General features: G+C 35.3%; 1 protein-coding gene and 1 long non-coding RNA gene across 2 annotated transcripts in view; both read left to right on the top strand.

The window, feature by feature from the left end:
* LOC107607126 lies at positions 8,456 to 8,980 on the top strand. Its single transcript, XM_016309108.1, has one exon. It carries the CDS (start codon positions 8,456 to 8,458, stop codon positions 8,978 to 8,980), a length of 525 nt encoding a protein of 174 aa, XP_016164594.1.
* LOC110264943 overlaps positions 15,812 to 16,138 on the top strand; it is a 2,205-nt gene continuing 1,878 nt past the window's right edge. Inside the window, exons 1-2 of the long non-coding RNA XR_002351348.1 lie at positions 15,812 to 15,857; positions 15,946 to 16,083. This is a non-coding gene — a long non-coding RNA (uncharacterized LOC110264943). The remainder of the gene's footprint in view (positions 15,858 to 15,945; positions 16,084 to 16,138) is intronic.

The following is a 16,138-nucleotide window of genomic DNA, read 5'->3' as shown; positions in this document are numbered from 1 at the left end:
CAAGCCATCCGCCTTTCAGAACCTTTTTGTCCCCACCAGAACTGAGAAAGTAGAGAGTGAATTTCCAAAATTAAACCATCAAGCAACTTGAAGCAAGACAATGTATAAATAGGAATAGCTTCTCCCACTGCCTTAAGCAATATGTGTCTACCACCTGACGAAAGAAGATTGCGCTTCCACCCTTGGATTCTTTTTCGAATCTTTTCTTTGATCATACTAAAAGAAGCCTTTTTCGATTTAGAGACTGTAGAAGGCAAACCAAGATATTTATTCTGAGCCCCAATATGATTAATATTCATTGAGTTAGCCAGTAGTGTACGAGTGGTGGAGGGAGTGTTGTGGCTAAAGAATGCAGCAAATTTATTAAGATTCACCCTCTGACCACTGATGCTTTCATAAGAATTCAATAAATGCAGGATATTTGAACATGCTTCATGATTAGCCTTTGATTTCTAAATTTCTGATGGAAGAAAGCTGTATTCTGATCACCAAATTTAAGCCATTTGACTCTAGACTTATCTTTCCAATAAGATTTCTCATTTTGCAATGCTTTTTCAAGTTTGTCCTCTATTTTTGAAATGATGTCGCCTCCATGAATTCCTGCTAAACGAAGTTCCTCTAATTCCGACTGTAGTAAATCAATCTCCACCTTCGAATTAGATCTGTGTTCTTGCTGCCATCTGACAATCTTATGCCGACAACGCTTTATTTTTTGAGCTAGGATATACATGGCTGAACCATCAATCTGTTCATGCCAAACCTCTCTAACAATCTGCCTTATTTCATCATTGGAACACTATCTTTCTTGGAATTTGAATCGGCGTTTAGATATCTCAGTTCTCGGATTAGAGTCTAAGAGAAGAGGGGCGTGATCCGAGCCTGATTCTGACAGTCTAATAACCGTTGCATTGGGATAGAGTTGCTGCCAATCAACTCCTACCAGGAATCGGTCCAGTCTTTCCTGTATCAACTCATCACCCCTCCGTCTATTTGACCAAGTGAATGGTCTTCCGACCATACCAATATCAATCAGGGAATTATCATCAATAAAACTATTAAAGGTTTCAATAGAAGAAGGAGATTTAGCACCCCCACCTTCTTTCTCCAATTGATTAGAAATGGCATTAAAATCCCACATTAACACAACCTTACCATCGAACTGTTGGGTGACTAAAGTTAATTCAGCAAATTGAGCCATTCTATGTTGATCATTTGAACTGAGATAAACACCTAGAACACCATAGGGATCATTAGAACCAGCTATCAGAACTGATGCCGCAATGAAAAATCTACCATGCTGTAAAATCTAAACAGTGCAACCATCCCTCCATGCCATTGCCAAATTCCCTGATAATCCATCCGGATCCACAATAAACCATTCCTTGAAACCACAAGATCTTAGTTTTCCTTCAACTTGTCGAGATTGATTTTTTGTTTCACAGATAAAACCAACCTCGGGGGAGTAGGATTTGCAAATCCCTTTAAGATTGTGGATTGTCAGGGGTCTCCCCAAACCCGACAATTTCACGAGAGCAGATTCATATTTCTTTGGGTGCCACTTGAAGGCTGGCACCCTCCACCGTCATAGCAATTATATGAGGGTTCTGAGTCTCTTATTTGTTGCCCATGGTGTAGAGAAAATCAGAATTGGTATTCAATGATTTCAAAGAGAAATAAGATATATGGAATGAGTGGATAAGAAAACGGAATGAATTAAAAGAGGAATGAATTGGGAGAGAAAATGAAAATTAGGGAGCTAAGTGGAAAAGAAATTAAGAAAAGAAAGTAGAAGAAGATGGAAAAGGGTTTGACAAAGAAAAGACAAAGAAAGGTGTAACCATGGAGGCGGCGCAGTGAAACCCTAGCAGAGCGTCGGGCGCTAGATGAGGAGTACGTACTCCCACTAGATATAGATAATTATAGAAGTTTTGTGATTGTGTGAATTAATTAGATAAGAGAGAATGTGAATGTATATGACGAGAGAGTAGATAAAGTAGTGGAAGTTTTTTAATATGGAATAACTGACATATTGTGGGATAGTTATTAGAAATGATAAAATTAAAAAAGAAATTTGGACACCAAACCCATATATTGACATTTTTTTTTACCAAAGATATGAGACTCGAACCCGCAACCTCTTAATTGAGTATGGGGAGACTATGCCATTTGAGCTATATTACTCATTGGAAAAATTTGGAAAGATATGTGACTCAAACCCGCGACCTCTTAATTGAGTATGAGGAGTCTATACCATTTGAGCTATAACTCATTGGCAACCCATATATTGACATTATATATTGTTATTGACGTAATGATATTATATATTGTTATAGATAAGGTTGATATGTAGTACGTGATGTGCTTGTTATATTGCACTTTTTTTTTTAATTTTGATATGGAGTAAGTAATGGTGGCATAGTTATGGGGATATAGGGTGTTTCACCCGGCTATGATAACTGCCTCAAGCAAATCGGACGGTCCGATGGGAGGAAGAGTAATCGGACGGTCGGAATTGTGTACCTTAAATTTTTTAAATTTTTTAAACACAAATTGGAGGGTCCGATTTGTGTACTCTGAATTTTTTCAACACAAATCGGAGGGTCCGATTTATGTACTCTGAATTTTTTTCAATTTTTTAAACACAAATCAGATGATCCGATTTGTGTACTCTCACAATTTTAAAATACACCAAAATTATAACGTTAAAGTATATCACTATTTTACTTTCATATCAAAAATTTTTAGCCTGTTATATAGTTTTCAAATTGAACTTTAAAAATCATACTTCTTTTCTTCTTTCCTTCTCTCTCTCAAACAGGACGTTATTCTTCTCCTCTCGTGGATATCAATGCATGTTGTTTCCACACCAAATTATTTTTTCAAAAATTAAAAAATAATGATTAATGCAAGTTATTTGAGATTATTAAAAAAAATTGTGAGAAGTATAAAATTAACCTTTCTAATATGAGTTTATAATATATAGTTAAAAACGAGTCAATTTTATTAACCAAAGATAACAGTTGAAAATATATTTTTTACCGTAATTAATTCTTAAATAGGAGAGTTAAATAGTAAATTTAATAAAAAAATGAAGAAGCTTTTAACTTTAAATTTTAAAGACAATTTTAAATTGTTTAATATATATTCAAACTATATGTAAATTAGTTGAAAAGTTTTATCTTTTTTATTTATTCAATTATGAAAGGATTTTTTTTGAATGTTCAATTGTAACATTATATATTTAATATACCGAATCATTTAAAAGATTTTAAGACACTTTTCGAGTTATTTCAGAGACTAAAAGAAATACAAAAATAAATTTTTTTTTTCATTTTGTTGATAGATTGATTTGTAATGTCTTGATATTTTCAGTATCTATAACAACAATAGAAAGAATTTTTTTGGCAATAAAAATTGTTAAACAAGACTTCGAAGTAAATTAACAGATAAATTTTTTTGTAGATAATTTATTCACTTACATTGAAAAAAAAATTTTAACTACTTTTAGTACAGATTCAATAATAGATGAATTTAAATAAAAAAAAATGTTGAATCCAATTATCTGTGTAAGTCACAAATTAATTCATTTTAAGTCCTAGTAATATTGTGATTAATTTTTCTCATTGCATAAGTTAAGTTGTGATTCAAATTATTTACCTGAACTATAAATATATTTTCTTAACATTTTTTCAGAAAATATCTAAAAAAGAATTGACTAGTATTTGTAGATTTTAAATGTAACAATTTTTAAAGATTTTAAATTAGTCACGTTAATTATTTTGTCACTTCTGTTGTTGACAGCGTCAAAATTTACTGATGTGGTACGTTAAATAATACTATACTAACCACGGAACACACATAATCATCCAAATTAGATGCTAACATAATAAATTTATGAAATTAGATCAAATCAACACCAAATTGAGAGTGACCTTGATGCATTGAAATTTTTCAATTTGGAGTTGATTTGATATAATTTTATAATCTTTTCATGTTAACAGCTAATTAGAATTACTAGGTATATGATGTGGTGTCATTTAACGTGCTATATCAGTAAATTCTAATGCCATCAGCAATAAAAATAACAAAAAGACTAACGTGGCTCATTTAAAATCTTTAAAAATCAAATTCAATTAAAAAAATTTCGAAAACCAATTTAAAAAATAAATAATCTTTAAAAATAAATTTGACTATTTACTTAACTGTTTCGATGTCCTCTAAAATTTGGTGGATAAATTACTATTTATATTGAATTATCAAATGATAAGTCTATTTGATCAAGGTTGCGAGAACCGGACCGGTCAATGAACCGGTGAGGTGACTGGTTTACTGGTTCACTGGTTCAACCGGGGTTCAACCGGTTTAATTAAATATTAAATAAAATTATTAAAAATTTAATATATAAATACATTAAACACAACAGGAGTTCCATAATGCATTGAAGAGAAAATTATCCAATAACTATTAAATCTACAATGATGATGCCTATACCAAAATGAATTATGTAAATGGAACACAAAACTTAAAAAACAATCTATAACCTCTAGAGCTCTTGGTGGCTTCAATTCCCTTTGAACTTTTCCATCTGCATTACTCATTGACTCCCCTGCCCTGCTGTATTCTTCATTGCTCTTGACCTGCTCCTCTGCTGTGTTGCATGGTTCATCAAGAGCCATTCCATTCCCATCTTCACATTCACCATTCTCTCTACAATCTTCAGGTGGAGATGCATGAGGGACATCCTCTTGGGGTTCAGAAGCATCACTTTCAGATACTTTCACCACCAACACAATATAACAAAAATCAAGCACATAAAATGCACCAAAATTAGATAAAATTCAAACTTGATAAATTCAGATGATACAACAATGAAGTGATTAAACTATAGCAAAATTCAGAATGACAACAATTCAAAATCCAGATGATTATATCAATTCATACAATTCATACAACATTCAATATAATTAAATTCAGCATTTCATACAGTTAATTCACCAAAATTCAATATAGCAGAATTCAATAGAGCACAATTGAACTTATATAGCAAAATTCAAAAACCAGAGTCCCAAAATTGAACTTTTATCAAACTTATATTCGGTAAATTTGAATTGATTTTCACACTACACTATAAAATAATTTGTCGTTTAGAACTTAGGAGTATATAATTAAATTCTAAATTTGGATACAATCTATGTAACAACTCTAATTTTTGCACTAATGTAAGTTTTTTTTAAAATAATATTTTAAAACGATTAGTTTTATTTTGACGAGTCAACTTCAAACCCCGAAATAAAATAAATGGTAATATAATTCTATTATTATGTTAATTATTTATTTTACTTGCTCTAATTATAATGGAGCCTAGATAATAATATTAATATTAATATTATTATCAAGTTCGATTTTTACCTCCTGTTAAACTTCCGACTTCGATTTCTTGTGATCTGTAACCCCAATAAAAAAATTAATCTGATAAAAGTGTTCGTATCCTCCTCCTCTACGTATTGCCGTTATTTTTTGTTGGTGGAAGTCGACGGTGACGTAACTCCCCTACCCTTTGAGTTCGGCCAACTGGAGTTCTAAGAGGCATGGACGATTCTAGACGTTTTTTCCTTCGGCAGCTCGGTCAGAAGGCTCCTCCGGAGCTTCGCATATTTTGATTTCGTATGAAGGTAGGATTTAGTAAATTCTCACGGTTAAATTGGTATTTGATAAGTGAATTGATGTTGTGATTACTTGTCGATTGAACTTGACTGAATTTATATTGATATTTGTGATAAGTTTGAGGTTTGGAGGGTTTAAGTGCAGCTAGAGACTGAGTTATTATGATGATTGTGATTTTTGGATTATGGTAGGATAATTTAAAAATGTTAAAATTTGCCGATTTGATTTATTGGAAATGATTTGAAGAGTGTGGAAAATGGTTTGGATGGAACCCGAGAAGGGTAGCAGAGTCCGGGTTTTAGGGGAGATGCCGCTGGAATTTTGTTATAAAACTTAAGACTTTATTTGAAATTTTATTTAGAAGAAAAAGATTGGATTTGAGAAACTGTATTATTTGATCTTCGATTTATTTATAAAAGAAATATTTTACGATTTTAAATTATTAAAAAAAGTATTATGTTTAAAGTTTGATTTACATATGAAAAGGGCTTATGTTTTGAATTTGACTCAAGAATTTTATATGGAGGAATTTTAGTGAACTTCGAAAGTAATTGAGTTTTTATTGAATGATTTCATTTGGCTACATCTTGGAAAATGTTAAAGACTTTGTGTTAAAAATAAAAGGAGGATTGGTATTGGTTTTAAAAGAAAAAGAGAAGACAAACCGGCACGTGTGATTATGAAATGATTAAAAGGTCACAAGAGGGTGACGGAAAGTAAATAGTTATAATGTTGATGTAAAAATGTTAAGCCGTGGGATTTATGTATGAGTAATTATACGGGAATGCCCGTGTGTATGGAATGGCTTTCAGGAGAAAGTGGTACATGCTTCACCTGGAGAATCAGCGCCTGCAAGTACTTGCAAAGGTCATGTTCGGTATACTTCAGCTGGAGAATCAGCGCCTGCAGGAGGTTGAAACCTTGCAGAGGTTATGCCGCTGGAATGCCTTATCTGATTTGCGAGTCGGATTGCGTTAGGTGCGGGTCGAAACCGACAAATGAGCTCATTACCTGCGATAGAACTAGACATGCATCATCCTTGTTGGGCATTTGCATTTTACTTGATGCGGTGAAATTGTTTGTGATTATCTTCCTGTGTTTATGTATTCTCTATTGCTACTCTGAATTGTGGTAATTGGATAATTCTCTTTGACATTCGTGTATTTTATTGTGAATTACTTGAACTGTGATAATCCTGACTAAACTAACTACCATTGACCCTACTAAGAACCCCCCAATTCTTACCCCTTTTCTTCCTCCCTTTCAGATGGAGACCGGAGTTATATTTTATGAGATAGACCCTCCCTATATATATGAGGATATTGTACAGCATAGATTTTATGTAGTAGGTGCGGAGATTAGGACCCGTATGTACATTCTGTGTGATCATCCCTTCAGTCACCTGATTGACACTCCACAGTTTAACCCCGCATGCCCTATGAGTTTCCGCTGCAGTGGCTCCACCCGGATGCTCCATTTCACCCATTTCATGACAGGCCGGTGCCTCACCAGCATCCCAATCAGCCTACGGATCAGGCGGACCTTGAGCCTGAGTCGATGGAGGAGCATATTCCAGAGCCTGTACCGGAGGAGGATATCCCAGTGGAGCAAATCTCAGTATCTTCATTCGAGTCATATTCTGAGGAGCCACTCACCGCCTTTATTAGTGGACCGACGAGTGCTGGTCAGACCAGTAGCACGAATGTCAGTGCCCTTTCTGAGATTATAGAGATTTCCGATGACGAGAATGAGGATCCCGAGGAGTGTTCTGATATGGTTGTGATCTCCTTTGACGATGATAGCTGAGGCCTAGGAGCTGCGATTGTGCCTTTTGATAGTTTTTTGTGTTAGCCTATTTTTTGTATTAGTCTCTCACTTTTGGTTAGACTCACTGAGAGAGTAGGGTGTACATAGTTGACTACGCTAGTTCAGCGCCAGCTTAGGAATTTTTTGTATGAACCAGGGCCCGGAGTGTTGATTTTTACATAGTAGTAGGAGGTGAAGGGTTGTATGCTAACTTATGATATATATATATATATTGTCTTCGCAAATCTTTTTATAAAGTAAAATTTTTTCTAAAAACTCGATAGTGTGCTAACCTGATTACAGGCTTAATAATAAATAGCAAAATTTTTAGGTGAACAAGTTGGTGACACTTGATTTCTAGTATGATCATGACTTACTGGGAATTGAGTCGTTACAATTTGGTATTAGAGCAGTTCATTCCTATTAAAGCCTGGGGATATGGACTGAATCATGCTTCATTGCATTCTCTGAGTTGTGTTTCATGCATATAGGATACCTTGTGATATGAATTGGATGACTGTCGCTGTGTTTCCATTTTAGAGACTATTCACACTTTGCCTAAAATGTTAAGACTGATCACTTTAATATTGCATGTTGGGTGTGAACAGGATCTTGATGGTTGCACGGGACGGGTAGGCGTGGTGCGAACCATGCAGAGAAATCGACGAGGGGTGCAGATGCTTTTATAGCTGCGATGAACACCATGGCTGAGACTGTGCGTGAAACAGCAACTGCTACTACACGAGCAATTGACCATTTAGGAGAGAGGAACGGAGATCGCAACGGAAGACGCAATGGTGAGCGTGGTGGAGACGGTAATGATAATGAAGGCGCTGGAAATCACGATAACCCTATGACACTAGCAACCTTTCTGAAGATGAATCCGCCCAAGTTTAAGGGGACGCTTGTTACAACTGAAGATGACAATTGGTTCCGTGGTATCAAGAAGTCATTGTGAGCGCAACATGTACCAGAAAGACAACACATGGAGTTTGCGACCTATATGCTAAAGGGAGAAGCTGAACACTGGTGGCATGGAGTGCAACGCTTGTTAAGACAGGAGGTGGAAGAGATTGACTGGGACACTTTTAAGAAGGAATTTTACAAAAAGTATTTTCCTAGATCTGTTTGTGATGCTAAAGAAATGGAACTGAAGCAGTTGACACAGGGGAATATGTCAGTGGCAGAGTATACCCGAAAATTTGAGAATTTGTGCCGATTCTCTAAGATCTATCAAGGAAACCCGGATGATTTTGAGGAGTGGAAGTGTTTGAAGTACGAAGGAGGACTTCGAGATGAGCTGATGCATTCATTGGTCCTACTGAAAATACGAAATTTCACAAAGCTTGTCAATAAGAGTCAGCTGATGGAAGACTGTGAACATATGATGGCAGCGTCAAGGATGGGACATCCGAGCTTATCACCAAAAAACTTTAATAATTTTCATAGGCATGCGGTACAGCGGAAGGTTGATTTTAAGGTACCAGGAGCACCTATGCGAGGGAACTAACAAGTTAAAAACTTTCCTACGCATTCTACTGCTGGGAATGGAAATAGGCCAAGACAGATAAACAACCTCAGCAGAGTCAGGAGGGCCCAACGTGTAGACAATGTGAAAAGAATCACACTAGTAGGCCTTGTTATTTTAGAATGAGAGTCTGCTACAACTGTGGTGAACCGGGGCATATAGCAAGCAATTGTCCAGAAAAGTCGGTACAAGTAGTAGCTAAATCGCAACAACCAGGAAGAGTATTTACAATGACTGCTGAAGATGCTCGTACTCAGACTCCCTGACCCAAGCTCAATATTGTGTCAAGACTTCTTCTTAACTACACTTTATAATTCTGGTGGTTGCATTCTTTTATTTCTTTAACTACTATACGTAAGTTGAGACGAGATGAGAAAACACAACACACCTGAGGACTAGAAAATAAGATAAGAACCGATTACTCGCACCTGTTTACTCGTAAAGAAAATTTTGAGAACAACTCAAATTTTTGCACTAATGCGAGTTTTTCTTAAAATAATATTTTAAAGAGATTAGTTTTATTTTGACGAGTCAACTTCGAACCCCGAAGTAAAATAAATGGTAATATAATTCTATTATTATGTTAATTATTTATTTTACTTGCTCTAATTATAATGGAGCCTAGATAATAATACCGTTAAACATCCGGCTTCGACTTCTTGCGATCCGTAACTCCAATGAAAAATCTAATCGGTAAAAGTGTTTGTATCCTCCTCTTCTACGTATTGACATCACTTTTGGTTGGTGGAAGTCGACGGTGACGTAGGTCCCCTACCCCTTGAGTTCGGCCAACTGGAGTTCTAGGAGGCACGAACGATTCTGGACGTTTTTCCTTTCGGCAGCTCGGTCAGAAGGCTCCTCCGGAGCTTCGCATATTTTGATTTCGTACGAAGGTAGGGTTTAGTAAATTTTCACCGGTTAAATTGGTATTTGATAAGTGAATTGATCTCGTGATTACTTGTTGATTGAATTTGACTGAATTTATATTGATATTTGTGATAAGTTTGAGGTTTGGAAGGTTTAAGTGTAGCCATTGACTGAGTTATTCTGATGATTGTGATTTCTGGATTACGGTAGGATAATTTGAAAATGTTAAAAGTTGCCGGTTTAATTTATTGGAAATGATTGGAAAAGAGTGTGGAAAATGGTTTGGATGGAACCCGAGAAGGGTGACAGAGTCCGGGTTTTAGGGGAGATGCCGCTGAAATTTTATTATAAAACTTAAGACTTTATTTGAAATTTTATTTAGAAGAAAAAGATTGAATTTGAGAAACTGTATTATTTGATCTTCGATTTATTTAGAAAAGAATTATTTTATGATTTTAAATTATTTAAAAAAAGTATTATGTTTAAAGTTTGATTTACATATGAAAAGGGCTTATGTTTTGAATTTGACTCAAGGATTTTATTTGGAGGAATTTTAGTGAACTTCAAAAGTAATTGAGTTTTTATTGAATGATTTCGTTTGGCTACATCTTGAAAAATGTTAAAGAATTTATGTTAAAAATAAAAGGAGGATTGGTTTTAGTTTTAAAAGAAAAAGAGAAGACAAACTGGCACGTGTGATTATGAAATGATTAAAAGGTCACAAGAGGGTGTCGGAAAGTAAATAGTTATAGTGTTGATGTGAAAATGTTAAGCCGTGGGATTGTGTGAGTAATTATCTGACTTGCAAGTCGGATTGCGTCGGGTGCGGGTCGAAACCGACAAATGAGCTCATTACCTGCGATAGGATTAGACATGCATCATCCTTGTTGTGCATTTGCATTTTACTTGATGCGGTGAAATTGTTTGTGATTGTCTTCTTGTGTTTATGCATTCTCTATTGCTATTCTGAATTGTGGTAATTGGATGTTTCTCTTTGACACTCGTGTATTTTATTGTGAATTACTTGAACTGTGATAATCCTGACTAAACTAACTACCCTCGACCCTACTAAGAACCCCCCAGTTCTTACCCCTTTTCTTCCTCCCCTTCAAATGGAGACTGGAGTTATATTTTATGAGATGGACCCTCCCTATATATATGAGGATATTGTACAGCATAGGTTTTATGTAGTATGTGCGGAGATTAGGACCCGTATGTACATTCTGCATGATCATCCCTTCAGTCACCCGATTGACACTCCACAGTTTAACCCCAACATGCCCTATGAGTTCTCGCTACAGTGGCTCCATCTGGATGCTCCATTTTACCCGTTTCATGACGGGCCGGTGCCTCACCAACATCCCGATCAGCCTGCGGATCAGGCCCCTAAGCCTGAGCCGATGGAGGAGCATATTTCAGAGCCTGTACCGCAGAAGGATATCCCAGTGGAGCAGATCTCAGTATCTTTATCCGAGCCATCTTCTGAGGAGCCACTCACCGCCTCTATTAGTGGACCGGCGAGTGTTGGTCAGACCAGTGGCACGAGTGTGAGTGCCCCTCCTGAGATTATAGAGATTTCCGATGATGAGGACGAGGATCCTAAGGAGTGTTCTGATGTGGTTGTGATCTCCTCTGACGATGATAGCTGAGGCCTGGGAGCTGCGATTGTGCCTTTTGATAGTTTTTTTGTGTTAGCCTTGTTTTTGTGTTAGTCTCTCACTTTTGGTTAGACTCACTGAGAGAGTAGGGTGTACATAGTTGACTAGGCTAGTTCGGACACCAACTTAGGAATTTTCTGGATGAACCAGGATCCGGAGTGTTAATTTGTACATAATAGTTGGAGGTGAAGGGTTGTATGCTAACTTACATACATACATACATACATACATACATACATACATACATACATACATATATACACACGACAGTACCTTTATGTGTATGTATGATCTATGCTATGTGTTATGGTTATATATAATGGTGGCTTGTGTATGATTTATTTAATTCCCTATTATGGCTTGTGTATGTTTAATTAGCTGTCCTCGCAAATCTTTTTATAAAGTAAAAGTTTTTCCAAAAACTCGATAGTGCGCTAACCCGATTATAGGCTTAATAATAAATAGCAAAAGTTTTAGGTGAACAAGTTGGTGACACTTGATTTCTAGTATGATCATGAATTATTGAAAATTAGGTCATTACAATCCACCATTTTTAAAGAGAAGCATAAGATATAGAAATTTTTTTTGTATCAATTACAATGCATGAAGAAAAAGAAGAAGTCATGTTGGGAGAAAGAAGAGATGGAGATCATGTTGTGCCGCCACCACCACATAAACCCTTAACCACCCAAGTCAACCCCATCACCCCAGCGTTACGCCATCATTCTACTACTGTCGAGCCGTCTGCTACAATTGTCATCTATTTGCTCCAGCCACCGTCTCCCCTCGTCGCGTCACCTTCTCACTCAATATTTGCGTTCCACCGTGCTGCTTTTGTCTCCACCAGGTCGCCTCAGATCCGGCCATCTGCTTCAGCTAGCACTCAAGTTTCAGCCTGCCAGCTGCATCCAACCTAGATCCAGTTGTGCTCTCTCTCCCTTGGGCTCCACTATGCTCCCCTTTCCTCACTCTCTGGCCGTGGTGGCATCGCAGCAACTTAGCCTCTCTTAGCTGTCATTGTTGTCTTCTCCAACCATCGTCATTGCTGCTCCATTTAAGCGCATTACATCATCACTTTCCCGCATATCAACCCCTCACTTCCAGATACATCTGAAGTAGACATGACAATGAGGTAATAGCATTACCTTTTTTCTGTTCATTGTGGATTCTGTTACTGGTTTTGTTATGTTATATAGAGAAAAAAAATAAAGTTTGGGAGAGAACAAGAAAGAACAATAGGTAAAGGTTAGAAAGAGTAACACTAAAGATTAAAATGCTCCGAATCAAAACAATTAACCTTTAACATCAAAAGAGCATGAAAAATGTTTAGAGGTGATTGTAAATTTAAGAAGATTGGAACAGAAGGCTTATACCATGTTTGTCAGTAGATTGACAAAATTTGCAAACATTTAATGGTTTTAGAAAATTTTTAGCAACGAAGGTCAAGTAGTGGATGTGTTCCTATCAAGAAAAAGTAGGATTAACAACCCTTATAAGTTTGCATTTGTTAGATTTGCATTCAAGAATCATATTCTAAGGACTGTCCAAAATTTGGATGGTTGGAGAGTCAATGGTGTGGCCTTAGATGTTATTGAAGTAAAATATAAAAGAAGAGAGGATAAAAAAAATTCTACTTTAATAGAAAAGAATGGGCAGAAGCTCAGCAAATACAAGGAGTGCAATGGAATAAAAGGGATAAGAATGACTCTTTCCAACCAAGTTGGTGGAGAAGAACATTCAAAAATGTCCTATTGAATCAGAGAATAAGTAAAAATAGCCACCTCTAAAGAAATACTGAAAGTAAAAAAGAGCTAGTGATAATAGGAGAAGTGAAATGTAAGATAGACAAGAGGATAGTGGAGTTTCTTAAAAGGAGTATTGTGAGAGAAGCATCTTTATCGTTCAAAGCAAATGAAATCATTCCATATCTTTTCAAGGATTGACACTCTCTAACCGATGTAAAATGTATGGGATCTTACAAGATGGTCCTTACGTTTGATTCAGTAGAGAATGTGGAGAAAGCATAACGATCGTCATTCTTATTGAACTACTTTTGGGGAGGTAAGGAGGTGGTCTCAACATAAAGTGAATAGATCAAGGAAGGTGTGGATAGAGATCTTTGATTTTCCCCTACATGGATGGAATGAAGAAAACTTTCAGAGAATCACTGCAGTTTGGAAAAAAGATTTTAAAGGTAGATAGAAAAATTGATCTTGGAAGATGGTTTCAACTCAAGTAGAGTTCTGGTTAACTCATCATAGATGAAACTGATTCTCGATATGGTTCTATTAGAGATAAATGAAAAAAGTTTGATATCTTTGTAAAAGAAACACACAGTGAAGAGGATTCTACAACTACAGGCATACACTCAAAGAAAGGAAAAAAGATAATAGAGGAGATAAAAAATCAAGTGCAAGTTTAGGAAAAAGACTATTCCAATACGGTGGGAGTATTTTTGGAAGATCAGTTAGTAGTACATCGTAGGATAGAAGTACATGATAAAAGGAAAAGTTCTTAAATATACAACATTTGAAAAATTCGAGATACATAAAAGATTCAAGCTCAACAAAATACTTGAATGATAAATGATTTTAATTTCAAGAAATTCAATTGGAGTTTTAACATGGAACTTTCAAGGATACAACAATGATAAATGATTTTAATTTCATCGAGACTCGTGACAAGATAGAAAACGAATCGGTCTTGGGTCCTTTAATTCTACCGAGTTTTGGAGACATTATTAGAAAAAAGCTTATCTTAACCAAATTTTAGAAACAAGAGACCAACACAAGTGAAGATGAGAAATGTGTAAAAGTGTGACATAAAGGAGAAAATCTTTTAGCAAGATCAAAAGATAAAAAAATTTAAACATATAATAAAAAAGAGGGATGGTAAAAAAAAAGGGGGTCAAATTAGAAGTGGAATCACAAGAGAAAAAAGGATACAAAAGGATAAAAAAGAGCAAAATGAAAATTTAGAGAAGAAATTAGTAAGAAGAAAAGTGAGGCGGACTTTGAGGGAGAGGTTCCAAGTACAAGTGAAGATGATGAGTTCGAAAGTGGATCGCAACTTAATCTGTCTTGTAGTAATGATGAGGTTTTGGTAAATTATATTAGACAAAACTTGAGTGGAGGGGGAATGAGATCAAGGATCTGAGTATAACCACAAGGACCAGAAGAAGAAAAAGAGTGACACAACGATGGGAATAAGAAGAAAGAAGTTAACAGGAGAGAAATATGGTATAAGTCTTGTATTGTCTTTCATATGGAGTTGTGTTGGCGTCTTGCTCGATGTGTAGCCATATTTTGTCTTCCTTCAATGAATTGTAAATATGTTAGGTATTGGTTGTGATTGATTAATTATGAATTTTTATTTTTCTGTTGTTTGTGGTATGGTGTTGGAGTGTTTCTTTGTTTTAGTTTCTGTTTTAATTATTTTAAGTATGAGTTATTGTGATATTTTGATATGTAGTCTTGTAAGCATTGAGTGTTGACTTAATCTTCCATTTGGAGTCGAGAATTTACAAATGTTCGAAAAAAAAATGTTGAGAGAAAGAAATAAAAGCAAAATCTGAAGAAAAAAAAATAGAGGAAGAAGAAGACATACTAGGAAAAAGAAAAAAAGATGAGAAAGATGAGAAAAAGAAAAAAGAGGAAGAGAAAAATCTTAGTGATAAAGAAGAATAAAAAATACAGTAGTAAAAGAAGAAAATATTATATCTAGATAATATAAATTTATGTGTTTTGTAATTAAAATTTTATGTATTAATTTATCTTTCCACTAATTTTAAAATTACATGAACCAAATTCTGGTGAAGAGTAAGAATATTTAATTTGTTACGCTCAAATTTGAGGAAGAAGTATAAAAAAAATGCAATAGTAGTAAAAGAAAAAAATTATATTCTTTTGACAAAAAATTGTGTGTTTTGTAATTAAAAATTTTATGTGCTAATTTGTATCTATACTAATATTAAAATAGGACAATTATATGTTTTAAGATGTTTACTTAATTCCACAGGATTAGAGATGGCAATTGTAAACCCCGCTAAAATCGGTATATAATTAGTCAATAAATCGAATTTTCAATAGGAAAATTAAATATGCAAAACTAATATCAAAATAGGATAGAGCTCGGCAAAACGAGAATTTTGTTGAGTTCTTCAATTCTATTCAAATAAAACAGTAAGTGAATCGCTTTTTCCTAGCTCCATTTCTGCTGGTATATGAATTTCGGGTTTAAGGTTTGAGAAACTCAATTCCTTGATGATTTTCATGTTTTAGGGGTCCATTAGACTTGATTTCTTGTGGGTATTGCCCAAGGATCAGTGGGAAAAGGTAAGAGATCTTAAACCCTAATGAAATTTCTGAATTTAGGAATTTGGGTATTGAGTTGTTATGTTTGAATGTGTTAATTGTGGTTTAGGTAGTGTGTATGTGAATGTTGATGCTTGTTGGAGGCTTGTTGGTGATCAAGCTTGGTTTGGGGCTGTTTGATTGAGTTTGGAGGGGCTGTAATTTTGAGTTGTGAGGCTGCCTTGGGTGAATTAAGTGATCGGCCAAGGTATGGTTTAAGTTTCGCACTTCGCACATTTACGGTGTTGTGAAAACTTAGGTTA

This window comes from Arachis ipaensis, chromosome B07 (assembly GCF_000816755.2).
Source record: "Arachis ipaensis cultivar K30076 chromosome B07, Araip1.1, whole genome shotgun sequence".
Lineage (NCBI taxonomy): Eukaryota > Viridiplantae > Streptophyta > Magnoliopsida > Fabales > Fabaceae > Arachis > Arachis ipaensis.
Note: the sequence above shows the minus strand (reverse complement) of the source record. Positions and strands in the feature narration are given on the sequence as shown.

Excerpts from the sequence above, each read along its gene's own strand:
- LOC107607126 (XM_016309108.1), top strand. The coding sequence starts at position 8,456 with ATGGAGTTTGCGACCTATATGCTAAAGGGAGAAGCTGAACACTGGTGG.